Source organism: Carassius auratus, unplaced genomic scaffold (assembly GCF_003368295.1).
Source record: "Carassius auratus strain Wakin unplaced genomic scaffold, ASM336829v1 scaf_tig00032592, whole genome shotgun sequence".
NCBI classification, from domain to species: domain Eukaryota; kingdom Metazoa; phylum Chordata; class Actinopteri; order Cypriniformes; family Cyprinidae; genus Carassius; species Carassius auratus.
The window spans coordinates 9,312-37,257 of record NW_020526011.1 but is presented as its reverse complement, the minus strand read 5'-3'; the positions used below and the strand labels follow the sequence as shown (position 1 = coordinate 37,257).

At 37.4% G+C, this 27,946-nt stretch overlaps 1 protein-coding gene and 2 non-coding genes across 6 annotated transcripts; all 3 read right to left on the bottom strand.

The window, feature by feature from the left end:
* Positions 1–523: 523 nt before the first annotated feature.
* Positions 524–27,755, bottom strand: LOC113080938 (AN1-type zinc finger protein 3-like). 4 transcript variants are annotated; one of them, XM_026252998.1, is made up of 6 exons: positions 27,672–27,755; positions 6,824–6,864; positions 6,551–6,730; positions 6,151–6,216; positions 4,589–4,756; positions 524–1,983 (listed from the first exon to the last, which is right to left on the bottom strand). In XM_026252998.1, the coding sequence occupies exons 2-6, from the start codon at positions 6,849–6,851 to the stop codon at positions 1,829–1,831; spliced, it is 597 nt and encodes a 198-aa protein (XP_026108783.1). In that variant the 5' UTR covers positions 6,852–6,864; positions 27,672–27,755; the 3' UTR covers positions 524–1,828. The 4 variants fall into 4 exon arrangements, with proteins under 4 accessions (XP_026108783.1, XP_026108781.1, XP_026108782.1 ...); XM_026252996.1 differs by lacking the exon at positions 27,672–27,755 and adding an exon at positions 13,587–13,934 and having other exon boundaries at positions 6,151–6,213; XM_026252997.1 differs by lacking the exon at positions 27,672–27,755 and adding an exon at positions 13,566–13,933.
* On the bottom strand, positions 25,019–25,091 carry trnav-cac (transfer RNA valine (anticodon CAC)). Its single transcript has one exon. It is a non-coding gene; the product is annotated as a tRNA-Val (tRNA).
* trnav-aac (transfer RNA valine (anticodon AAC)) lies at positions 25,732–25,804 on the bottom strand. Its single transcript has one exon. It is a non-coding gene; the product is annotated as a tRNA-Val (tRNA).
* Positions 27,756–27,946: the final 191 nt, after the last annotated feature.

Here is a 27,946-nt window from a genome sequence, read left to right as displayed (position 1 = left end):
ATTATAATAATGATAATCTTTATTTTCTATAGCGCCTTTCAATTTTAGGGTTATATCTTAAAGTGCTTTACATAAGTAAAACAAATTACAAGGATATCCTTAAAAAAAGATCACTTAGTTTTCACAAAATATTAAGCATTGCAACTCTTTTCAACATTGACGATGATTCTTGAGCACAAAACAGCAAATTAGAATGATTTCTGGAGTATTGATGCTGTAAAAAATTCTACATTAAAACAGAAAGTGGTTATTTTAAATTGTAAAAATATTTTACAATATTACTGTTTTTACTTTATTTTTAATCCAACAAATGCAGCTTTGGTGAGCATAAGAAATTTCATTCCAAAACACACACAAAAAAAGTTTATATTGACCCCCCAAACTTGCTAGTGTATTAGTACATTTATGAATTCTTCGCATATTTCATTCTACAGCTATAAGTTTTTGCACAAAATCTGTTTATGTAAATGTAAAACACTCTTAATACATTAAAAACCAAACAAAAAAAAAAGCAAACCACGCATCCTCTAATCCAGTTTTATTCTTTTTCAGCAAAAGAGGAAAGGGAAAAAAAGGAAAACAAGAAAACAAAAAAAAAGAAAGGCTACAAGACTTTATCTTATCCATATCTTCATTTTTTGTATGCTTTTTTTTTTTTTTTGTTAACCTAAAAAGGGCAAAGTAATGCAGCTCTATGCTTAGAGTGAGAGTTAACCAGAAACACAAAGGAGGTTAAATAAGGATTTTTCTTAAGATACACAATATTCATCTCTTTTCTTCAGTTCTGTCCATGTCGATATCTCAACAGAAAACCAGTCAAAGTAATAATAATAAAAAAACTAATTAAAACAAACAGAAAAGCGCGGGTAAATTGAGACTCTGCCTTCCTCGTTCCCACCAGAGCTGAACACATCCCCCTCCCATAATGCAAATGATGAAGGGAAGAAAGAAAGAAAGAAAGAAAGAAAGAAAGAAAGAAAGAAAGAAAGAAGAAAACGAATCAAGAGAATATTGAAGGAAGGTTAGCATGAGCAGGCAGGAGAAAGAACAGGAACTAGTGAGAATGAAGGAGAGGAAGCAAGAAAAAAGGGCAAAAAAGCCACCGAGATCTTCAGCTGCTTTAAAAGAGGCAGAGTGTATAATGCAAGGGCTGATGGGAGTCGTACGAGGTTACAGAGTGTGTTTATTCAGACCTGAAGGAACTAGTTCTCAGATGAGCTGTGGGTGGCCCTTTCCCAACCGAACCCAAACCAAAGGGTACCGTCTGGCTTGTCCTCGGCCCTCGTGCTGAGCGGCGTTTGAAAACACGGCTGTAAGTGCATCTGTGAGTGTACGCCAGTGAACGGCACGGCTCTGACTCGGCTCGAGCTCGAGCCTACGGGCCGTGGCAGAGCCGGCCTTTTTTGGCGTTGTCCAGGGACGGGGTGACTCGTGTGATCCAAGTCACCCTCCCTTCCCTCGGTCGCTGTCTGTCATCAGAACATCCGGAGTAGAGGATCCCAGAGGTCTCGATCGATCGATGTGTTTCCCCTGGAGTCGATCGCAGCCTCTGAGACTCCAAAGTACAGACCGCCAAATTAGTCTGACCTGCGTTTGGGTGTGTGGATGGACAGATAACAGAAATTAAGGCTGTGCGGGTCGCCTGTGTGTGATGAGCACGAGGCTACAAAGAGGGGTCAGAGGTCAAGCAGGGGTGTAGGTCCTCTGAGATGTGTTGGGAGGGAAAAAAGATGCCACTAACAGGTGAGTCGTGTGGTGTGTGTGTGTTTGCGAGTGAAAGAGAGTATGTGTGTGTGTGTGTGTGTGTGTGTGTGTGTGCAGGGGGCGTTCAAGAGCACTCCTCTCCGATGCGCTGGCAGGTTCGGCCCACCTTACGGTCCAGTTTCACCATCTTCAGCACAGCTTCCTCTCGGCCGCGGCCCAGATGGTCAAACATACAGTTGTGTTGCTCCGGCAACCGGTGCAACATGCAGAACACATAACCTGAGAACGAGAGAGAGGGATCAGGATGAGATGAAAGAGTTGTATAATCTGCTCAAGGTTGATTTTAATAGCACGAGCACGTCTTGTTCCTCACACGTGCCGACTCTTTGAGACATCCGGAACGGCTCTGAAAAGTTACTAATTACGTCAGCGTTAACCCTGCTGAAGTCTGGGCTTTTTTAAATGAATGCCAGAGAGCTGGCACAGAGATGACAATGATCTCAGATCTTTTAGCAGTAAAAGGAAATGGATTTGAGTGGTGCTTTCCTATGCAGTGCAACACTGGCGTGATGGTAGAGTTTTTAGAAAAAAAGTAAAAAGAGCCTACTTCCAAGTCTCTATATCCAAAAGTAAGAGAGTGATCGGGCGGCCTTTCATTGCATTTCTGTTTAGAGCTTTTTAGCCATTTTTCCCCTCTACAAATCTAATTTTAGTTTTCATTTTAGTGTTAATTTGGTCTGAAAATAATTGTGCATTAAGCTTAGCTGTGTTATAAGCTAAATAATATGGAACAACATTTAAAAAATATATACAGAAAAACTTAAATATTTATACATTTTGCAAACAAAAAAAAAAGTTAAATAAAGATCTCTGTGTGGCGGTCGGTCGTGTGAATTGAATGCTTGTTATATTGTTACATTATATACTTTTATATTCGACCACTACAAATTATTAAATGCCAATGAGATATTCAAAACTAACACAATACAGAAATTGCAAAGCTAAGGCATTACCTTTTATTTATGAAAACTAAAATATTTATATATAAATATCAAAAAAATGAAATCTGAAATTAACAGTACAAGCAATATCTATGCAAGCAAACACCACTAACTACAGGTAGGCCAAATGTAGTCTGAATTCTTATGTAAAAACTGTGATCTGAGCTCATTTCCATCAGCTCTGCACACAGAGGAGGATCCATTCCATCTTAAAAGCCTCATTAAGAAGAAAGTCTCGTTAAGCAGTTTAATATATTCATTAATACACATGGTGTTTTTAATGAGTCCGAGATGATTAAAAGCTTACAATGTTTCAATTACTGCAGCCACAGAAGAGCTGCATGGCACTGCACACATCAGTGCATCACGTATCGTTATTCAAGAGCAACATCGCTGAAGCTGCATCCACACGGTAAAAATGGGCATATATATTGTCTTTTGAATTGACTGATGAGAAAGAAAAACATAATGTGGCGTTGTTAACGGCATGCTACCATGACCAAAGCTTAATATGCTACCCGATTCATGAAAGATTCGCTCAAATGAGGCAGTTCATATGAATACATTAGTTGAATCGACTAACAGAGGTCTAAATCAGTCAAACACACTTGGAGTACTTCAGCCAAAAATTAAAACTAGCTAAATTTTGACTGATAGCTTAATTAACCCTCATTAATTTGTTTTTTCATTGGAACAGATTTGGAAAATTTTAGCATTACATCACGTACTCACAAATGAAAAACATCAAAATAATCCACACCACTCCAGTTCATCAATTAACATCTTGTGAAGCGTGAACTTTAAAACATTATTTCTGTCCTCTAACCATAATATTGCTTTCTGAATTAGGAGAAAAATATGCACAGTTCAAATTTATTTCTATTTATAAATTAGCCATAACAGTCCAAAACAGTTCTGAACAAACATGCTTGTGGGTCTTAAACGAGGATTTTTTTCACTGAGAAATTACTATTGATTATGGTCTTGTATTTTGGCTGGAAGCAATGGGTTAAAGTAATCTGATGGACTGGAGTGGTGTGGATTATCGTGGTGTTTTTATCAGCTGTTTGGACTCTCATTCTGACGGCACCCATTCACTGCAGAGGATCCATTGGTGAGCAAGTGATGGAATGATAAATGTTCTAATGATATAAAAACACTCACCTAAATCTCGGATGGCCTGAGGGTGAGTATATATTTTTGACAAATTTAAATTATTTGGCTAAACAATTCCTTTAAATCTACTCAAGATTGCTCACTCACTGGACTGCAGGGTGTTTTACATTATTGTACATCCAAACAGATTTTCCTAACCCTTGGAGGAAAATGCTGCAGAGTTTTTGGCGTCAAATAACGGCAGGAATCCTATCTGAGATAAATCCCGGCGGGATAATGACTCCGATGCGAGCTGTCACGGGAACAGTCAGATCCATAAGTGTATTAGCAGAGCTGTGGGAATTGTCATTAGACTGATGACTTACAATAGCACCTTCAGTTTAACAAACAAGACAAAAAATAACAAGCACAACCAGGAGGGACTGATGTTAACGGCGCAATTATGTTTACATGCTCCCTTTATTTCATCACCTACAGAAAGTGTCTAAAATTTGGGGGGGTAATGTACTCCTTTAGTTCTGTAGGGATCTAAAAGTTCTCGCTGAAATTGCAAACAGTCAGGTGAGGAATGAATAAGCCCGTATGGAATCGACAGAATCAGAAAGCCCATCATTTACATCATTCTGCACGTCTCGGAACTAGTGATGTGATGCGGCAAAACTAAAAAACTTTCGTTGTCATCAACAAAGCTGTCCAGACTTCACGCATGCGAATCGGGAAGCATTACAGCTTTGTCACATCATCTCGCAGATGACGGCCATACTAACCACAGCGACAGGACCCCAGCTCCTGTTGTACGAGCTCCAGTTTGGTTTGGCAGCGATGGCACCGCCGACGGTTCTTCTGCTTGGGAACTCGTGGAGAATCTTCAGAACATGAGGCCTCTCCCACACGAACACGCTTCTCGGGAGACGACTCGCTCTCCGAACCTGAGGCTGGAAACACAAATACGCACTTTTCAATGCTTTTGCAGTTGCAAGTGCATCTCCGTTTGAGGTTTGAAGGATGTAGGTCATGCTAGGTGCATGCCAAATTGGATTGCCACTCAGTAAGCAAGACCTTATACAAGTTTACGAATACGAATTTAAGTAAATATGAGTTTTCAGGTCTATTTAACAGTAACATTTAAAGGGATAGTTCACACACAAATTTAAATTCTGCCATGATTTACTCATCCTCCTCTTGTTCCAAACCTGTATGAGTTTCTTTCTTCTGTTGAACACAAAAGACGACAATGTGGAAAATATTCAGAGCCAAACCGTTGCTGGTAGCCACTGACTTCCGTGGTATTTTTTTCCATACTATAAAAGTAAATGGCTACCGTCAACTGTTTGGTTACCGTTTCCATTGAACATGTTTTAAATTTTTCAGAAACTGACAGAGGTTTGGAAGATTTTCAAGAGAACTATTACTAAGTAATAAATGATGCACAAATTAATTAAAATGCTACGTAATATTCACTGTATGAATTAAATACATGATTCCAGTTAAAGCTACAGGAGCAATTCAGTCAAGAGCAGTGAGCCATTCTCTCTTTTTCATTTGTTGATTGATTAGCATTATTCAACACAGACAGCAGAAAGTAAATCAGGCTGCTGTCCCTTTAAGATGTAATGCACAGATGTAATATACTGACACACATTCAATTTTGAAATAACCAACCATGTTGCAAATACACTAGACAGCAGCATGGTTTGACCAGAGCTTCAACTCCATTGATTTAGCTCCCTCTGACCTTGGTAAGTCAGTGTAAACCAAAGCTTCCAGTGGTTTCACAACTTTAAAACTGTTTTTTTCTTGAGGGTGGAGAAGTGATAAGGAATGTGTAAGGTATGGATCTTCAAATCTGGCCCACGTGATCCACCTTCCTGTAGAGTTTAGCTCTAACCCTAATCTAACACACCGCATTCTAATCAATGTCTTCAGGATCATAAGAAAATCACAGGTAGGTGAGTCTGATAAGGGTTACAGCTAAACTCTGCACCACAATGGCCCTCCAGGGAAAGATTTAAGAAACCCTGGTGTAACGTAATGATGCATCACATTTCTACACTGACTCAAAAATATATATTTTGACAACTGGATTTGTAAACTAACTGAATTATGTTCTCAAAAAAAAAAAAAGGATAAATGGTACAACATAACATTCCAGATGAAGATAACTGTGCAGTTTGTAACACCTGATTACCTTCAAACAGCTGCTTGGAGTCTTTATAAGCACATTTGTATGCTGCTGTACATTTACAACTCATTTCCTCAGTGGTGTGATGTGCTAGACTATTAAAAGCTGTCTCAGACACACATACACAAGAGCGGTGGTGAGGTGTACCTGAGTCGCAGGGTCGTTTTGTAGGAGTGGATAGCGTGCCTCGAGCTGTGTCTGTACTGGAGACTTCTGGGAGAGAGAGAGAATGACAGAAGATTTAAATTTATGCATTTGGCAAATGCATTTATCTGAAGCGATGTACACTGCATTTATCAACTCATGCACTCCCTGGAAATCAAACCCATGACTCCATGATTTCTGGTTGTCCTCAGCTCATATTTTGGGATTTGACATTCCCAAAAGTTCATAAACACGATATAATAAGCCTGTGGTTCTTTTTCATCTGCAGTATCTCTATGACTGCTGTGTGATATTAAAACAATTAGAGTCCATCCGAGACTAGATGCAATGAGCGCTGAAATATCATCTCCTTTATTAGAAGACAGAATTTGTGTGTCCTCACCGTCCTGTGCAGGAAGAGGTGTGGCTTCTGTCGAGGGCTCATCAGAGCTGGCTGGCTTGGAGGACAGGGTTTGGCTACTGCTGCTGCTCGTCTCGTTACAGAAGACTGCTGATTGGCTATTGCTTGAGCTGGGGGCGGGCTCTGGAGTGCAGTCTTCATCTGGTGGTTTCTTCTGTATGTCTGAAGGAGAGAAAAGAGGGCGTGAGAGTCTCTCAGACAAATTGATTCAAGTATAATCATAATCATATAGACCATGTGATAACAGTATCTTACCAGCAAAACATTTGGAGCAAAGGTTCATGGTTTTGCTGGACCTGGAAAAAGAAAAGACAAAGCAAATATTCTTTTTAATATCTGTATGGGGAAAAGTACATCTCTTTATGAAATAATTATCATAACATCAAAATATTAGCAGTTGAATCCAATAGTAAGGATATTTCATGATTCCTGATACACACTTAATGTGCTGGGGAATTCCTTTATTTAGAAAACGTACATATTAATTTATTAAAAATTAAATATTGACTATTTTAGATTTAAATAAAAATAATAACATTTTAAATAAAAAATTACTTTGGTAAATACGCTATAAAAACAACAAATTAAAAGTATCCCATTCTTTTATTCAATGAATTTCCTGCATAACCCCGATCTGTTTGTGATTACTGGATAAATATGTGTAAAAGTGAATTGGATTCAGAAATTTTGATTCTGAAAAGATTCATTTGACTCACACAAAAGAACAATAAGATAACACAACCAACAACACTATGGCTTTGTGATTAAGTTTTACTGTACACAAGAGCAATCCCTATTTAATGAGATCTTTTAGTGGGGACAGTTGAAACAAATCTGAATTGTTTGCTGACTGAACAAAGCCTCAGATGCCTCTTCAGTGGAGAGCTCTTCACTGTTCTTTACCTGCAGGCTGAGGGTGGTGACATATCAAACACTTTATGCACACACACACACACACGCAAACAGTTATTGCACTTCCTTCATGCGCCTCAAAAGTCTCTCTCAGAGTGACACAGGTTAGCAATGAAAACAACATCAACAGCACAAGAGCAATCATAATCAGTGCCCAATCAATGAGGCGGAAGGAAGCATGGGGAGAGAGCAGGCATTGTGGGTAGGAATAATGCATATTAAGAAGAGGAGCATGAAGAGCACATCACTACATGAAAACACTGAAGGGGCAGCCATGTGTGAATGAGCAATAAAAATGTGTCATCGACAGTGCTGATTGAGTAACATATGATGGTTGTCCTTAAAATAAGCTAAAATGGTTCAATATGTTGATATGTTTAGATTAAATCCAAAATGTAACGACTATAAGAATCAGTGAAAGAGTTCATTTTGAGCAGCCATTTGGATCAATTAAATAAAGCAACACTCCATCCTTGCGACTTTCATTACCCTTGCAATGTTAACCAAGGATTTGCTGGCTAATGATCTAAAGAGGCAGCGATTGTATCAGTAATTAAAGCTATATAATGACACCTAGTAGTAACAAAAACGATACTTGCTACTATATTACGTAGCTACTGAGTAAATGATTGCATAAAAAGCAAGTTAAAAAGTATTTTAAACAGATACAAGTATTTCATGTCAGCTAAATTAATTGTAAAATCTGTAAATGATTGCATAAAAGTAAAAAAAGTTAGATAAAACATAAGTTAATGAATTAAATTGTAAATGATTACATGAAAAACAGAACAATGGCAAGTAGGCTCAAAAATAACATTTTAAAAATTACATAATTACATTAGCAAAACATTCAACTTCTGTCGAATAAAACAAATCACACAAAAAAATTGGGCAGCCAAACTTATATTAAATACAAAAAAAAAATTCTGGAAATGCGACGGTGTGCGTGTATGTGCGCGCACGGTTTTCCTCGGTCACATGACTCCAAGCCAATCAAGCTGGCCTCTCTCTGGATTAATCTGACATCTCCTGTTAAATGTCATCTGCAATTATGGCTTATGAAAAGAGGCAAGAGCCCAATCAAGACTCCAGCACACACACACCTCAGCCCACCTTCTGAAGAGTTACTGTGTGTGCGGCATATTCAACAAATCACATCACACCATTAATCAAGCCATTTTACTAAATAACCACAATAACACTGAATCTAATTTAGAGACGTGATTGATGCCATGCTTCCTACAGAAGGAACCCACCTGCCAATAATTGGCTCGAACTACATACTAAACAAAACAACACTAACATTTTCAATACTAACATTTCTACCAGCAACTGTTTGGTTGCTAACATACTTCAAAATATCATCTTGAAACTCATACAGGTTTGGAAGAACATCATGGGAGTAAATTACAATTTTTATTTTTTTTAATTAACTACTACTTTAAAATAACAGCTTTATTTGTGTTATTTCATCGTCTTTTCTTGCCACATTCAGCATATGTTTGATAAGGCAAGCATCAGTTTTATTGGTCATTTTGTGTTAGGAAATTAAAATCCCAAATATTAAAATGATTAATATGTGTTGTCTCTATGTGTATGAGATCAACATCTACAGCGCCTCAGCAAGCAACAGGAATGCTGCACGTTTTAAAAAGTAGCTGCTGTTCAAGGCTGGTATTAATGCACTTACCTTGAACATAAAATTAAAGCAACGATGAAATGGTGAAGGCTTTCTTTAGGAATAATGAGAGTATTCTGTGGGAATCACAGGGGACGGTGCATCCAAACACAACAGATGATCTCACTCTCTACACTCATTCCCTGGCCGCACCAGCTCCCAAAAGATAACGCATGCTTGAAAATGAGAAGACCGATGTGCTAACAGGTGTTAAAATGGAAGATGCCAGATGGAAGTTCGGAAATGGGATGAAAAATGAAACACCACTCCTGCCCTTCACACTTCAGCCCCTCTGAACTGCAGCGCCCTCTATCTACACACAGAGAAATGTCTATGGAACAGTACAGATATTGCTCCAAATTTAATACCAGACATTTGTGTTGTGAATCATTTGATTATCTGGTTTGCAGCCATATAGTTCTAAAAACATAACTTAAATATGATCAAATGAGTTACATATTTTATTTACTAGAACATACATAAACTTTTTTTTTATCAATTTTCCAGCAGAATAGTTTTAATTTGGCATATAATGTTGCAATGACTTAAAATTACATTAAAGGGATAGTTAACCAAAAAATGAAAATTCTGTCATCACAAACCAAAGAAAATAAAAATGTAACCAAATAGTTAATGGTCCCCATTGACTTTCATTGGTTAAACATTTTTCTAAATATCATCTATGTTCAAAAGAAGAAAGAAACTCAAATAGGGTTTGGAACAACTTGAGGCTGAGTAAATTATTTTTGTCATTTTGTGTGTGTGAACTACTCTTTTAATAAAATCAACGCAGCTATAACTATTGTATTTGCTTTAGTGCATTTCAGATAACATGCACTAAGGATGGGCTGAGTTTACTCACGTGACTTATCATCAGATAATTCATAGGCGTCAGGTTAATCTTGACATGTTAGTGAGGATGTGTTTTAGAATTCAAGTATTGTGCAAAATTTTTCTTGACACTGGTTATCAAAACAGAGCCGCATTTGCTTGTGTCATTCAACACCAGTTGGGCAAGTCTACACAAGGTTGAGGGAAGAACCAGTCACGTTTTGAGACTGCTTTTACACATGCAACAGGTTAGCTGAAACCTTTCCCTCAAGTATCGGTTTACTAGGTTTTATGTTCTGCCCAATCAAATAACTACTTTACAAAAGCTGCTCGGTTTAATGCATGCAAGGGTAATGCATGCAAGGGATAACAAATATTAGGCCTATACTTCAGATTTTGATGAAAAATGTGATTACTGACAATAGTGGCATCAGATGTCATTAGTATTTTAAGTAAACTATAATTTAGTCCACATTAGACCATTCAAACTACAGCTAAAACCAGATATAAACAAGAAAATGTCCACATTGGTGCTCTAAAGAACTAAGAGCAATATATGGAGGAAATGTATAAGATAATGATTAATATAACAGAGACTGTGGGTCTTCATTTGACCATACGAGTAAAATTATCCATCTGGAAATTTAGAAAACAGAGACAAACCCCTTCACGGTTTATAAGGTGGATGATTAACTTTAAAATTTCAACATAACATAAAATAATTTTTAACAACAATTTCGACCCAACAGGTTTTGGTATTACCATTTGTACTAGTAATAATGCTGAAATACAGTTTTAAAAGTTGCAGAGTTTTATATTAAACAATCACAAGTATGCCATTTAATTATTGTCATTTATATGCACCAATACACCAAAAACAGTAAAACAACAGACTACCAGCAGATAGTTTTTGCATAGCAAACAAAGCGGGAAGCAATGACAAACAAATGTGCAGCTTTAACTGAATGACAAATGAGTCAAACTTTACAAATCATTATTTACTCACCCTCTTGTCATTCCCAAACTGTATGATTTCTTTTTCATTGAACACAAAAGGAGAACTGCCATGACATATTGACATCTTGGTCTCTTTATCTAAAACTACAGTATGTCTTCAGTAAAGTGGACTTTTTACCTAAAATTGTGTTTTCTTTGGAGCTTGCAGTTATTAAAATAAAAAACACAGTAAAGGGAAAACTGCATCTTTTGTGTTGTGCAAAAATACTGTTTGTGAGTAAATTTCAGACTAACTTGCAACATATAAATCATATGCAACTAATTATTACACACTAAACAATCCACCATGACAATTTGTCCATAGTAAAACTTAAAAAATCTGATATACAAGCAAACAGAACCATGCATTGTCAATTCTTACAAGGCTGATTCAACATACTCCCTTTTTAGGACATTTACTGTATCGTTTCATATATCTCTGCACAAAGCAAACCAGACAGTTTATTAAAGTCTGAGTCTGAATGGGAAAAACAGTCAAGAATTCAGAATAGAGATGGGCTGTGGTTTAAATCTGCCAATATAAAGCCAGATATGATGTGCCATGTTAACATCCGGTTTCAAATGTCATGTGCATCTTCAATGACAGTAACTGTGCCACTTGAATAAAGAGTCCAAAATAAACCACTGCTACAATCTATTTGAGTCATTCAGTCACACAAACATGAAACATTTAAAGAACAGAGATGAAAATGAATACAGTGATCATAATGATGATGAAGAGACCAATCTGTATATTATTCATCCTGTGTCATCATAAAGTGCACACACCTCTGTACACTCACACATACACACCTTGAAGTAAACCTTGACTTCAGTCCAGAAAATGCTTCTGAACAAATGACAATGACAGCACTCGCCTGGGTCATTAATACAGTATTGCTATTACTTATTTGCACTCAAATATCATCTTAACATAAATGCATTTTAGATTTCTGTGAAAAGTACGATTTCCCGTAAAACCAGTTGCAATGGTAAACACTGCATTCATTTTATTGTCACATGAGCTGGACTGAAATATCACATTGCATTTTACTATTTTTCGGCACTAGTAGCACCTAAGAAAATCACACACACACAAAATATGACCGTCTTCAAACAGGTAGTCCCACCCCAAATTCCCAACATTGGTTCAGTGAAGCTTGCCCTGTTGGACTGGATGAACATCAATGGTCTTCTAATTGGTTTTTGAATGACAAGTTGATAAATGTGTACGATTTACCATTGATTAGTCTATTTCGAAAATATATATGTAGAATTAGTAGGCATCACTATCACATTTCCATCACATTTAGTTCCCTAAATGCCTATTTGTGAAACCCTGACCTAACAAATCAGGGACACCATCCACAGATTCACAATCTAATTTACACAAAACAGAAGGTTGAGCCTGTTTTATAATAGCTTAGTCACTGGTAAAGTGAGAGGGGTTTTATGTGATTAAATTACCTGATACTTGAGCCATAAAACGTGTAATTACTGGTGTACCATCAGCATTCAATCCAACCATTACTGTCATCTTTTTTTTTATGAAAGCAAATGGACAAATGGCTAATGAAAGCCTGCTGAACGATCACTTGTCATGGGTCTGTCTTCGTCTTGCCCAAATCTGATGCATTTGTTTCCAGCACAGACAGCAAGGAGTGTCAAATGACTGCACCTGTGAGACTGTAACACGTGCTCGAAGAAGAGCATGATTAATGTGTCACTCAAGAAAAAGTCATTCTGTCATTGGCTTTTCCTGGCTGTGTTTCAAAACCCAGGGAGGTGTCTACCTAGACAGCATTTCAAGTCACTGGAGGCATGTATAAAATGTTCAATATGCTGTCTAGATAGGCCATCAAATAGGTTTTGACATACAGCACTTAATGCTTATCTCAATGATGCCAAAACCCGATGCTGTCTATGTAGGAAACATGCACATAAAAAAAAAGAAAAGTAAAATCCCTAATTTTGGATAGGACAAGAGTTCCCAAACTGGGGCAAAAGGACCCCAGGGAGGCTCTAACGTAGTGTTAGGGATCCATGGAAAAGCTAACAGGAAAGAGTTTAAATAAATAGCAAATTTTAAATAAATATATGATTTAATAACTAATGATTTAATTTATACCCCCCGACGACGTCAAATTTGATGCCAAAAAAAATCCTGCAAACGCCTATGATACTAAAAACGTCAAGTTCACTACGTTTTTTCGATATAAAACAAACATTTCACAATCCGTAATGCCAAAACAGCTGTCTAGATAGTTTTTTCAAACACAGCCAGTGGTTGAGATAGAGGGCAGTGAGAAATGAGTCCATCTCACAAGGCTCGTTAAAAACCACTAAATCGCCCAAAATCTGCTTTTGATAAGCCTACAATTTAAAATGTAATGTGTGTTTGTTGGGTGTATGTGTTTTAAGTGTGTGTTCAAGGGGAAACAGCAGCTGTGGATGTAAAAAACAGGAGTGGTTGTTCCCCACCCCCATCCATCGGCCTACAACAATGAACAACAAACAGACCACATTTCATTCACATTTAACGCCTTTCCCGCATCAAATTCGGCGTAAATGTACACTCACGTGTAAAATGAATCGTCTTACCCCCAAAATCCACAAGGGCAGCGGGGAGGAATGCTAGGCGGCTTGCTGCGCTCGCTTCCTGTGTCCCCCATGGTGGCGATGTGAAGGCGGTAGGTCTCTCCAGGAAACACCGGGGATCCGCTCGCGGCCTAGTGCTTGTGCGGGAATTCCTCGACTCGACGTTTGATCAAAAATCCTTTACACCGAAATCCCCGAGCTGAAAACGCAGCGTAATAAGTAAAGGACCAGGACACGAGCGGCCGTTACTATGAATTCGATGTAATTTAGACAAAAATCTAGAAATTAACGGCCGCGTACAGTCCGACGGACCGCACCGGGAGTCGAGGCCGATCAGCTGGCGAGTGGAAGATACCAACTTCCGAGTAGGGTTTTGTTAATCAGGAGTAAAATCAATTTAAATCTAGATATTCCAGTTTTAATCATATTTACACAAGATCATGTTGTTAGAAGGTGAAATACATAATACGATGCTTAACTATTGGTCTACATACATTAACATCACGTGTTAATAACGCTTTAACGAACCACTGTTCCCCCAAAAGAAAGTGGAACGTCCCAAGCTGTATTCCTTGTTTGTAAAAGGGGATTTGTGCTTTAAAGCTGTTTAAGTACAAGACCTGCTACAGACCCCTACATAAGATGAACCGCTCGCGATGGCTTTGACTACAACAGATATTGAAACAAGACACAAAAATTACATTAAAAGTATTAAATAACAATACAAATACATGACACTGACTTGCACATTGACAACACACTGGCTCAAGGCCATACAGTAATGTCTTCTTTCTCTCCTTCTGTACTGGAAGGGGGATTCCAGTGATTGAACTGTATACAAAGAATTGTTAACTGATATTATATTTGGACCTTTTCAAAAGTTGTGTTGAAAATATTCTGGGTAAAACTATTATTGTCTACACACTTGAAGGAAAGTGCATTAATCTGTTGTTGGTTCACCTGAATGTCTCGAATACGTTTTGACTTTGAATGTTGTATATGCTTAATGTACCTTATACTTACAGATTTATTTACTTACAGTTGTAAGTGACATACAGATAAATATATATTATAATAATAATACTCTGTAAAAAATGTACACCTTATACAGATAAACACTATATTATAGCAGAATCTGGAGATAGTTGATAGCGGTTACACAGGAAATAAAAAAAGTACATGTTCATTTCAAATTATATTTTCTTGTGACAACATTTCCCAATAGCAATAGTAATAAGGGCAGAATTCATAAAACAGCAAATATGTATGTATTTAAAATGATGTAATAATATGCTCTTCATATATATATATATATATATATATATATATATATATATATATATATATATATATATATATATAAAGAGCATAGTATTACATTATTGTGGAAAATAGAGTTTTTTTATCAGTAATTTTAATAGTACAATTAGATATATAAACAGACTTTTTCCCCAATTGTAGTAAGAGCATAATTAATAAAACGGCAAATAACATAAAAAGTATGCACTCATGTGTCTACTAGAAATTGTAATTCATAACTACAATAACAAAATTACAACATATAAAGCCTGTTACTGGATTAGTATACAGTATTACATTGATTTGCTGCAAATATTCAGGGTATGAATCTGAATTTTGTTTACAGAATGTGTAGATCAAATGCAGCCAATGTATCATGACCTACCAAACATTAGAGCAAATGATCCTTTCATTATCATGTGATAGCTGTACATGAGCGGAGGGTGGATGACTCCCTTTCAAAACAACATCTCCTCCCTCATCACTGGCTAAATCCAGCCTGAGGCCTCCAGGTCTCCTGAGATGCTCCACACAACTTCAAAGACAATTTTCCCCTCATTTCTACACAAAAAACTTTAGGAATTAATGAGAAAATGTTTCAAACATGACAGAGCTATAATGTAGCTTGAGCGCATCAAGAGTGTCATGGATTTGCTTTCTTTCACAACGTTGCATTCACACACAGTCACTCAGGAAAATAACCATTAGACTGATATTCATATTCATGATGGTTTACAAGAGTTCACGTCAACTTTTCAACTTTTTGCAGAGTTAGAAATCCCTCTTTACTCTCTGTGTTGTTTCCTGCCTGAAGAGAGACTACAAAGAAGACGCTCTCAGAGGAGGTTTGATTATTTAATGGGGAAAATCAGAAGGTACGGAGCAGCGGGACATTGTAGATGCATTGATGTGAAAAAAAAGGAGAGACAGAGGCTCAAGGTGCCTAGAAGAGGGAGGAAAAACAACTGTGATTTTGCAGTAAATCGGTGAACACTGGTGAACTTTCATGCTTTTCAAAAACACGGCAACAAGGCATTTCAGTAAAATATTCTCAGATTTAACTTTCATATCAAGGTAGGTACATTCAAAAGCATCTTTAAAGCACTACATTGAACGATGATGATCCTTTCAGAGTTTTATACAGTGGATCCAAAGCAATTCAACAGAGCTCCTGCAGTTATAAACACACTTGAAGCAAACTGATATGAAGGGTTTTACTTTAGGACACAGTGGAAAGTTCCTGGTTCACATATACGCTCTTAAAAATGAAAGGTTTCAAAAGGGGGTTTTCACAGCAATGCCATAAATGAACCACTTTTAGTTCCCCAAAGAACCTTTCAGTAAACAGTTCTTAGTGTGAAGCACATTTTAACAGTCTAAAGGCCTTTCCACACTGAGCACGAAAAAGCTACGATGACACATTGGAATTAAAACAACAGATAGCTATGGAATCTTCCACATATAATGCAAACATTTTTTTTTCAACCAGTCTGACAAATCTTTTTAGTTTCGCAAAGAAAAATCTTTGCCATCCAATAAGATTTGAGCTAGGATCCCATGGCAGGAGCAGCTGCTGTTGCACAAAATGGCAAGATTGGTGGCGCTGTTTTGATAACCAGAGTAAACACGAAAGAATAGTGTGACGATGAGCGAAACCTGCTCCACCCACCGGTCTTGAGTCCCACAGAGGAGATGGAAGTGTATAAACTGGAGCGACGACAGTGAAGGACGAGAGAGGACCAGGCCTGGGCTTTATTTTATGTTTTGGTTTTTATTTGTGCACATCAGTCGTCCGTGCTGTTTTGTATTTATTTTGATTATTGAAGTTTTGTTTTGATTGTCGGCCGGTTCCCGCCTCCTACATCCTGATGATTATGGAGATTTTATCATCACAGTGGTGCCGAAGCCCGGGAGAAGGAGGGACGCGCTGCTGAAGATCCCTCGCTGCTGTGGTGAATCCATGTGCCATCGAGCAGGCGAGGAGTATGCCGCCATGGACGCTCGAGGCGGTGGGCTGGAGTGAGTTGCCGGGGACGGGCAGGGGGCCGGAGTCGGAGCCTGCTGCCTCCGTGAAGGAATCCGGAGGAGCAGGGAAGGGGTGACTCCTGCCGGCTGCCCAAAACCGGAGGAGCCGTCGCCATCCACCGGGCGGCGGAGGAGTGTCGTACCATCCGCCGAGGGCCGTCCAGGCACCGCGGAGGAGATCACCCAGCTGGTGGAGGGCCAAGCAGCAGTGCGTCTGGGAACCGGAATTTTTTTTTCTTCTCCTCTGTCCCCTCTCTCGTCTCTGTCGCTCCTCCTTCCATCTTCTTTTCTCTCGCCTCATCTGTCCAACCCCCAGGTTCCCGTGAGCAGTCCCCCAGGAGGGAGGGAGGGGGGAGAGTAGAGTAGAGTCTCGAGGGTACCCCCCGGCCTGTGAGGGGCGATGGGGGTATGTGACGAGTGGGGCGGGTCCGAGAGGCGTGGGAACAAAGTGAGGCCGATGGAGTGATTGGAGATGAGCGACACCTGCTCCACCCACCAGTCTCGAGTCCCACGGAGGAGATGGAAGGATATAAAACTGGAGCGACGACAGTGAAGGACGAGAGAGGACCAGGCCTGGGCTTTATTTTATGTTTTGGTTTTTATTTGTGAGCATCAGTCGTCCATGAGGGTAGGGATGGGTACCGAAACCCGGTATTAAAATGGCCCCGGGGCTAAATTATGAAAGACCGTAGTATCAGTAAGATCTGACGGTATTGGTTCTGCTTTCGGTACTGGAGGGGAAAAAATAATTGTCCTATGTATTTTTGCTTAATAATGTTATCGTGCACATTTTATCTCACCAAATATTTCTAATGTGCAATCATATTAAGACGTTTGTCTGTGAAATCAGCGAGATCTCAATGCGCGCCACGGAGGCTGTCTGTCAGACACACACAAACACCACAACAAGCGCAGCGCACGCACAGACATAACAGTATGAAAACTCCCGCTTAATAATAAAGAGTGACGATGGCGAAGAGATTTGCTTAATGTTATCGTGCACATTTTATCTTACCAAACATTTCTAATGTGCGATCATATTAAGACGTTTGTCTGTGAAATCTGCGAGATCTCTCATGGGCGCCGCGGAGGCTGTCTGTCAGTCACACACACACAACAATAACGAGCGTGGCGCACACACACGCATAGGGGCCGTTCACATATTATGCGTGCTCAAGTTCGTCATTTCAAATGTAGGTGCGCGGTATGCGCGCTCATAATTGAAGCAACAAGGTCGCGACGTGCATGCGGTGCGACGAGCTCGTTTTTCCATGCGAGTCTGCACCGCATCGAGTTAAAAACATCTCAGCTTTTCAGAATGCCGCAAGCGCACCGCAGATCATGTGACTTCCTCACCTTTTCCGTAACAACGTTGAAAGCTCAGCCAAGATGAAGGAAAAGCCGATAGCGGTATGTGGATTTTTAAATTAATTTAGTAGCAGAGCTACTGCAAGCAGTTTTTAGTGCTGCAAATCCATTTATCCATTGCTGAAATTTCTGGGTCTTCATGGAGAGAGCAGGTCATGGTTGCTTAGCAATGGCAAACGCCTCAGGGGCGTAAGTGACCTTAAGTAACCTTTGTATTATTATTATTTTATTTTTAATTTTTTCTAAAATCCTGTCAAACGTGCACAAACTACTAGCTACTACTAAATATTGTAGAAACATAATTTTCTGTAAAGTTGCTTTGTAACGATTTGTATTGTAAAAAGCGCTATACAAATAAACTTGAATAGAAAAATTGAAAAAATCAGAAAGCGGCGCGCTTAGCGTTTTCCACAAGTTTTTAGACGCGATATGTGAACGGCCCCTTACAGTACGAAAACTCCTGCTTAATACAAAGAGTGAAGATGGCGGAGACAGCAAAACGTTCCAAAGTGTGGTTATACTTCACTAGAGTTGACGCAGACAATGCTGGTTGTCATAAGTGCAACAAAATTTTTGCATGTAAGGGCGGAAACACAAGCAATGTTATCAAAGCATCTTTCAAAAGTGCATTATGTGCAGACAGAGAAATGCAAAGTTTTCGACTGCCTAAACACAACACAAAGTAACACAGTAACACAAAACAAAGTACCGATAAGAATACCGTTAAAGTACCGGACCGTTAAGCAGTATCGGTAAGAGTAGTAATACCGTTAAAACCTTAACGATACCCATCCCTACATGAGGGGCTGATGCACTGTTTTGTGTTTATTTTGATTATTAAAGTTTTGTTTTGATTGTCTGCCGGTTCCCGCCTCCTTCATCCCGATGATTATGGAGATTTTATCATTATAAATAAGTTCCCAGATAAGGGAAGAGAATGGATGCCGAATTCTTGTTGTTGTTATTTGAGAACATATTTATTCTCACATGTTCTTTATACAGAACAAGATTTCTATTAATTGTCCACTGAATTATGTGATCTGTAGAGCATTGTCCGTTTTCTTCCATGTACGCGAGTGGTATGAGCGTATTCACTCTTTTTCTACACATGAAATATGTAAGCAAATAAACATGATAATGAAGATATATTTTCTGTGTGTTTTGTATGCAACTCATGTTCAGATCAGGGTTGCCCGGTTTACACAACAAATCCTGCCCTGTTGCTTCTCAAAACTAGTCCAAAACTAATCGCGATTCCAGGAGGTTCCCAGATAAAAAAAAAATGCTTCCCGGGGTTAAAATATACGTTTTGTTTTTTGTCATGGTTGTCTTGGTAAAATTCGCATTTGAGGGGCTAAATATCACGTTATTGGTATTGGGGTTGCTTCAAACCGCGGACATGAAAAACAACCGCAGACTTGGCAACACTGGTTCAGGTGGAGCGGCAGTTACTACACAGAGCCGTAGTCTACCGACAACTAACACAAAATCGCTTTCAAAATTGACAAAGAATCGCCACCAATTTTAAAATCGATTTTGTGTAGATTGTCAGTGAATTACGGCTCGGTGAAGTAAATGCCAACCAATGTTGCCAAGTCTGTGGTTGTTTTTCATGTCCGCGGGTGGAAGCGACCCCAATAGAAATAACGTGATATTTAGCCCCTAAAATGCTAACTTTACCAAGGCAACCATCCCATAAAACTTAAATTTTAACCCCGATTTTTTGCACAGTCCTAGATGTAGTTTTTGATAAAAATGCTTTTTGCTCCAAATTATGCATTTTTATGAAACCTACCTATATTCAAGTGTTGTTAAAATAATGCCTTAAGATAGAATAAAACAGATATTTTTTATTTAAAAGTGGAGGCTCTGATCTTTATTTTGGTGTATGGCATATTCAAATATTCATACAGAAAAATATACTCATATTTTGTTGTAGATCAAATTTGAGTGAAAATCATCAAAATCGCTGATGGTGGCTGGCAACTTTTGTCAAAAATGAATGCGGGGAAAGTTAAAATCGTATGGATGCTAAAAGGCTCTTTATGGAACCATTAATATCACTAAAAAACCTTTTGTTTAAGTGTCACTTTTTAAGAACAAACTTTCAAACATAAAAGTAACCTTTTAAAACAAACATTCATCAAGTATTGATCTTCAATCCTTGCTATGATTCAGACTTGTCTAGAAGAGAAAGTTTGACTTTTTAATGTTGGCTTGACCAGGCAATTATCTCAGAGTTTTAAAAGGTAGAAATGGACAGATGGACAGACAGATGAACATAGATAGATAGATAGATAGATAGATAGATAGATAGATAGATAGATAGATAGATAGATAGATAGATAGATAGATAGATAGATAGATAGATAGAAAGATAGATAAATAGATAGACAGACAGACAGACAGATAGATAGATAGATAGATAGATAGATAGATAGATAGATAGATAGATAGATAGATAGATAGATAGATAGATAGATAGATAGATAGATTCTTAATTTTAAAAACGCTATTATAAAAATAAAAGAAAATCTTCTACGTGCTGTTCTAGAAACTCAACATGTCAATACAGCTGCTTTATTCATGAGGGCCAATTTCAGAAGAGGGATGTTTTAGATACAAACAGCCATGGATTTCATGGGAAATCTTTATGTGTGCATGTCTCTCCATAAACGAGTGCTTCTCTTATCCTTTAATTATTTCCCAAGAAAGAGCGAGAGCTTTATTGACAAGTGTTTCAGTGTTTATAGGGCTGTGGATAGGATAACAGAAAGCATCCCTCTTATAAGAAACATTAATCTGGTTATAACTGGATTGGACTCTTGTTGCAGTAATGTAATGTCTACAGTAATGTGTTATGGGGTTGTGGTGTGGGGTGTTCAACAAAATTCCCCTCTTGCTATGTTAATAATAACCTAATAATAGACTAAGTGTGCAAAGTAGTTTTTCATTAAATAAATAACCACTTTTTTTATTAAAGTATAAAGGCATGTTCACAACAGGAATAAAAGTTGAACATGATAAGAACAATATCAACAGTTTTTAGAAGCGTGAACTACAGTTGTGTCACCTGCTGCTTGAGCCCTTTATAGTCTCTTTTACTGCATTTATTTGATCAAAAATATAGTAAAAATAATAATGTGGTGAAATAATAATTAAAAAAAGAATTGAATACATATTAAAACATTTAAATGGTATAAGAAATGTCTTAATTATAATTTCAAGAGGTACAGTTGGGGATGACAAGACAAGAAGTCGAGAAAAGGCTGGATTAAACTTCAAAAGGCAAAGATGTCATTGACTAAATATGAGCATTCCATGTTTCAAGTCAAAACGTGGCGCAAGTGTCTCTATTTGAATTAGGGGTGTTGCGATATACCGGTATTGACGATAAGTGTGATGTTCAAAGCAACAGTTATTGATATTGTGTTAATTTAGTGTGTGACAATATACTGTTATTATTGCTATTAGCTATTATTGCTTATATTGCTATAACCACAATATTTAAAATGAAGAGTTCTCTTATGATAACACCACATGTAAATACTCCAGTGCCAGAACCTGGTTGAGCTCCAAGGCTCTCCTTGGAGTAGCTGCAAGCACCGTGTCTTCTTGTGTGACAGGTGTCAGCGTTAAGGCATAATACTGCCACACAAGAAGACACAGAACTTGCAGTTACTCCGAGGACAGCCTTCTTCATCAGATTACCGTAAATTGCCATAATTTTACTTGTCATAGAATGGGTAACTTTATATAAATCTTTTAACAGCGGTTGTCTGTGTTCATATATTGAAGTAAAGGGTGATTATTTTAATAAGTACCACATTTTCTTTTCTCCTCTTATTTTTGAATTTGCAATCAATACGGCCAGTTTTTGTGAAACCTGTATCTGAAATGTAAATCATGTAATTTTATGGCTCAATACTTTATGTTACCATAGAAATTGTCCAACACCACTCATACAGTGTTCATTTTATTTGTGCAGCTCTAAGAATCGTTCATAAATTGCCTTAAATATTTCTGTTTTAATTCTGCAGATACCCTGTAAATAATCAAATAAAATTCCTTCCTTCATATTTGGTGATACTTGTATAGTGAAAACAGTAAGGAAGCACTTTAAAATATTTGTAAAGGAAGCACAACCCAGTAGCAGATTAAAGAAAACACGTTTTCTCCTGTGGCATGCTTGCCATCAAATTTATTACATGCAAATGTGTTAAAAGAAATGAAAATTTGCAGCAGATGTACTCAACCTCAGGCCATCTCAGATGTAAATGGGTTTTTTCTTCACAGGAACAAATTTGGATAAATTTAGAATTTTCACTTAAGAAAGTAATATTATGGCCAGAAGCAATGGTTTGGAGTCAAATTGCATTAATGATGGATTAGTTTCTTACAAAATTCACAAGATATTTATTGATGGACTGGAATGGTGTGGATTAACTATGGATTACTGTGATGTTTTTATCAGCTGTTTGGACTCTTATTCTGACGGCACCCATTCACTGCAGAGGATCCATTGATGAGCAAGCGATGTAATGATATAGGGTTGTGCCGATAGACGATTGTATCGTGTATCGACGATAGTCAGAGATATCGACATAAGCAGATTTCTCTGTCGATAATAAAGACGATATTAGGCTCATTCTTCTATTAATGTATTAGATTATAATAATAATAACTATTATTTTTATTAGGCTGCTTATTATAATTCGGCTATCAAACTGCCCAGCTATTTTACTTCATTACCGCATTTCACACGCGCGCGCAGGAGGATTAGAGCCTGTAGTCGTTGAAGTGGTACACTTTGACTCGGATAACTCATTAAATCCATGAAATGAAAGAGAAATGGAGTTGGTGTCCCACACATTTAATGGCTGCTACACGGCATCGCGCTCTTCTCAAACATGAGAGATTAACTCTTTCTTGGCATAACAAATTAATTAAAGACAAAATAATAACAAGGCGGCAGAGCGAACTTAGCATCCATAGTGGTTCTCATGTAGTCCTTCTCTTAAAGACTGTTCACTTATAACACACACTATGTGGTGATGATGTAGAAGGACTATGTGAGAACCACTATGGATGAATGTTCGCTCTGCCACCTTGTTATTATTTTCATGCACCCCGCACTATAATGTGATGCATGCAAAATACATAGTTTTGCTAGTTACAAAGTCTTCATCCACAAACAGATGTACATCGTCTGCAGACATAAGATATTTCATTGCACTTTAACAAGTAATCTGAAAGGCCTATAAATGTGCAATATTTTAAACGAGCCCTCACTAACACTGAGCCCTCACTAACTGAGTTAAATGCCACAGTTATGTTAGAATGCATCTCTTATTTTTGTGGCGGTGCGTCGCTCTCGTCATAAAGCGCGCGGTCCAGAGCGCTGTATGACAGATGCATTAGTTCAATTAAATTTACTCCAAACATATGAACTTACCTGTTTTAAATACTTTATATTTAATGTGTTCAGTTATGCCCAATATTAGTGTTAAACTGCTGGACTTTAAATGAAATCTACTATTGATTTTCACCGTTTACGGACTTTACAGAACATTTAGACTGATAACTTCCAGCAGGACTTATTGTCACAGGACGCGTGATATGACAGTTGCGTCCAACTATATATGAACTAGCTGTTTTACGTTAGTTTATCAGTATGTTTGAAAGTATATTTTTTCGATTACTGGTGATTCCATAGGCTCTCTCTCGTGCACCTGCGTGGTTTAAAACACCAAATAGTTATGCTATGACACGAACAAAGCTCCACCCACGCAAGATAATACTGTGTATCGTCGATCTCACGGGCTGATGATATGACGATATGAAAAATAACCATATTGCCCAACACTATAATGATACATTTCTCCAAATATGTTCTGATGATGATGAACTCATCTACATCTCGGATAGCCTGAGGGTTAGTAAATATTGAGCCAATTTTCATTTTTGGTTGAACTACTCCTGTAATGTATCAAACGTTGACTGCTTGGCCCCTTAATGAGATATACTGGGTTTTGTTGGCACAGTGAGCTGTTCTGCTCCATTGGTGCAAATAAACAGACTGCAGACTCTGTGGCACAGCGAAGCGACCCAGCTATCGTCACGGCGGTCCGATCTACCATCGCTCGATCCACTGATCAAAGTGCTGCTAAACTGCCAGAAACTACAGAAGGCAAACAAGACTGCTGCAGCAGCCACTGAGACCATTTCTCTCTGCGTGCGAATACCAAAAAAAGGAACAAAACAAATGGAGGTGGACAGAACATGTCCGTGTCTGGTCACGTGAATTTGACTGTGGCTGACGGGTCAAGAAGAGCCAAAGCGTCTCATTAGAGCTTCTACAGGGCATGGGAAGGGGAAGGAGGAGGATCAAAGGGAATACAGAGAAAAACCTTCTGCAAATGCAATGGAAGGAAAGAGAGAGATGTTAAAACTGGAGGAGTGAAGCGATAATAATGAGATAGATTGCAGGTTAGAAGAAGGTTAGGAGGTTTTGTCTGTGTAAGATCAACACTGCGTAAGAACCAGCCTGCTGATGAGTGCAAGACTACCCAGCATTGCTGGTTCTATTACGCCATCTTGTGGAGGAGTAGTTAAGGTTTAAATTTTTTAATTGATTGTACAAGCCTTTGAAAATGAACATGTTTTTTTTTCAAGACTATAGCATAAATGAGGAAGGATAGACCAATTCAGGGATGTAAAACAAACCGATGGTTGCAAAATGATGTTTCCGCCCGGTTTCGAACCGGGGACCTTTCGCGTGTGAGGCGAACGTGATAACCACTACACTACGGAAACCTACATGTATGTAACATGGTAATGTTTCAAAATAAATTACATACCAAACCTGGACTAAATGACAATATTTGGCTTTCATAGTGAAAACTTACATTTCTTTTTTTGTTCTATTAGTAATAACTATTTTTTGAGACTAATAACTAGTTTTTGAGAGTATTATACATTTAAAGCTTGCAACTTTACTTTCAACTCTGGTAATTTTTTAATGAGTAAGAGTTTATTTCATTTTTATATTTTCGCCATGGACGATTTGCTACCATCAGTTCTCACCAGACTTTTCTCTGTTGAAAAATATTCAAAAATACTTATGTGTTTGTCTCAGATTTGTCAATTTGTTATGAGTCAAAAAATCAAGGTAATAACACTTAATATTTTTTATCCATAGATAAATATAGGCTATTTAATGGAAAAAAGCATTTTTATAAGCATTTTTAGTATTATGAAGTTAGAGATCACCTTTGTGGGGGCTAATGCTAATTTAGTATTTTTATCTTATTATCTTTCTACCACAGTAGTGTGCTAGTATGCTGTTCTGAATTCAACCTAAGTCTTTAAGATACATTTTATATAGATCTTATATGTTCACATTCATAAGCTTGTGTTTAACCAATAATAATAATAAAAAATAATAACCAAAATGTGTTTCCGCCCGGTTTCGAACCGGGGACCTTTCGCGTGTTAGGCGAACGTGATAACCACTACACTACGGAAACCTACATGTATGTAACATGGTAATATTTCAAAATAAACTATAAGCTTACATACCAAACCTGGACTACAGGACAACATTTGGCTGTTTTATAATGAAAACTTTCATTTCTTAATTTTTGTTCTATTAGTAATAACAATTTTTGGAGACTAATAACTAGTTTTTGAGACTATTATACATTTAAAGCTTGCAACTTTACTCACAACTCTGGTAATTTTTTAATGAATAAGAGTTTATTTCGTTTTGATCTTTTCGCCATGGACGATTTGCTACCATCAGTTCTCACCAGACTTTTCTCTGTTGAAAAATATACATCCATGACATTGTAACGGTTTCACTAGAAACCAGTCATATTCATTAAAAGGCTATTTGACTGAAGTATAAAACATATACATGTACACTAAAAAAACATATAGATGTAAACTAAAAATATGTTGTTGCATTCAGTGGTTTTTAAACTTGTTTCGACCTCCATGTTACAAGAAAGAAACCACTGTGTTATAATGATGTAACTGGAAACCAGTCAAAGTCATTATGTGGCTATTGCACTTAGGCTAGGTTTCAGTGAATATACGCTGGAAAACCTTTTTTTTCCTCTGAGAAATTGATCAAAATTAATTCAGTTAGGTTTCAGTTAAAATATGATGGAAAACCTTTTTTTCTTCTGAAAAATTGATCAAAATTAATTCAGTTTGATGAAAATAGAAACAATCACCTTCCAAAGGACACAGAAAAAAACTTCATCAAACAAGTTTTTATTCCTCATTGACCGTGAGTTCTTGTTTTAACCATTAGATTCCAGATTTGTCACATACATGGTTATATGGAGAGAATATGACCAGCAGTGAAATGTAATATTGTTCAGTTTCTCAGAAAACAAGAATTCATCTCGAGTTTAAATCTAAATGTGTTTGTATGTGAATATAAATGTATCTTGATTTAATGGTGTCACAATATTTATATTGGAAAACAAAAACAAGATTTTTTTTCTGTTTGGTGCATACAATATTTATCAGGATTAAGCCAATCTTAGAATTTATTTAGGACATTTAACTTATGTTGGGTTTTTTTGTTGTTGTTGTTGTTGTTTTGTGTGCCTTAGAGAGAAAAATAAATAAATAAAACAAACTTCCTTTTGTCCATCTTGATCAAAATCAGTATTACTGGCATATTTTTCTGTATGTCAGTTGAAGTTGCTTTCAGTTAAGATAGACTCAACATGCATTTTAGTCTGGGACTAACGTTCCTCTTAAACCTTGTCTTTGAAACCAGGAATAAGGGTTTCTGATCCGATTTAATACTTTGGAAGGGAGAATTAAAACCTTTTAAACTTTTAAAGGAACCCTGTAAATATTTCATTACACATCAAATGGCAATCCAAACTCCAATATAATAGCATACAAAAGTAGGCCTAACAGATAACGTTACCTCCGATTAATCAAACACTGAATTTAAATGATATCTAAATAATTTTTTAACCTCTCAGATCTGTGTCAACAATTTAACCTGGAGTTTTATCTTATTATTCAAACTCCATTATTTAGCGGAGAACGTGTTAGCAAATAATGGCGCGCGAACTTCACGAAGCGCGCGCTTGAGCCGACTAACGTTAGTTCACTCAGCACGATCTCAAATGTAAACATTTTGTTATAGAACGTGGTTTTCAGTATTTCATATGTTAAATGTGTATGAAGATGACCGTATTTAGCACTCGTAACGGTTGTCGCTGTCTTGTTACAGTGTGAACGTAACATCTTGAATTTCGAAGTTTTCGTGTAACGTTAATTAACGATCGACAATTTAGTCGACACAAACCACGTTTATCCTTAAAGTGAACATATATGTTTAGTGTGGGTTATATTAACCTTTACCTTGAGTAATTTTGGCTGTTGTTTTTGAGGATGAGGACATGTCACTGCCTGTCCATCTTGACATCGCTCGCTCTTACGTGACGTGTCTTCGTTTGCGAATGAATCTTTTACATATTGAACGAATCTTTTAAGTGAACGAATCGGATTTGAATACGTTACAAACAAATTTGTTACACAAATTGAATGGTAAAACAGTTTATTTTGTTATTCTTCATGTATGTTTTATTTATCTTTAGACAAAAAATAATAATAATAATAATAATGATCTGAAAAAA

Excerpts from the sequence above, each read along its gene's own strand:
- LOC113080938 (XM_026252995.1), bottom strand. The coding sequence starts at position 13,657 with ATGGGGGACACAGGAAGCGAGCGCAGCAAGCCGCCTAGCATTCCTCCC. Across the intron at positions 6,865-13,586 it reads TGCCCTTGTGGATTTTGGGG|GTCCAGCAAAACCATGAACC; the intron begins GTAAGACGATTC and ends TTCTTTTTCCAG. Across the intron at positions 4,757-6,150 it reads AAAACGACCCTGCGACTCAG|CCTCAGGTTCGGAGAGCGAG; the intron begins GTACACCTCACC and ends TTGTGTTTCCAG.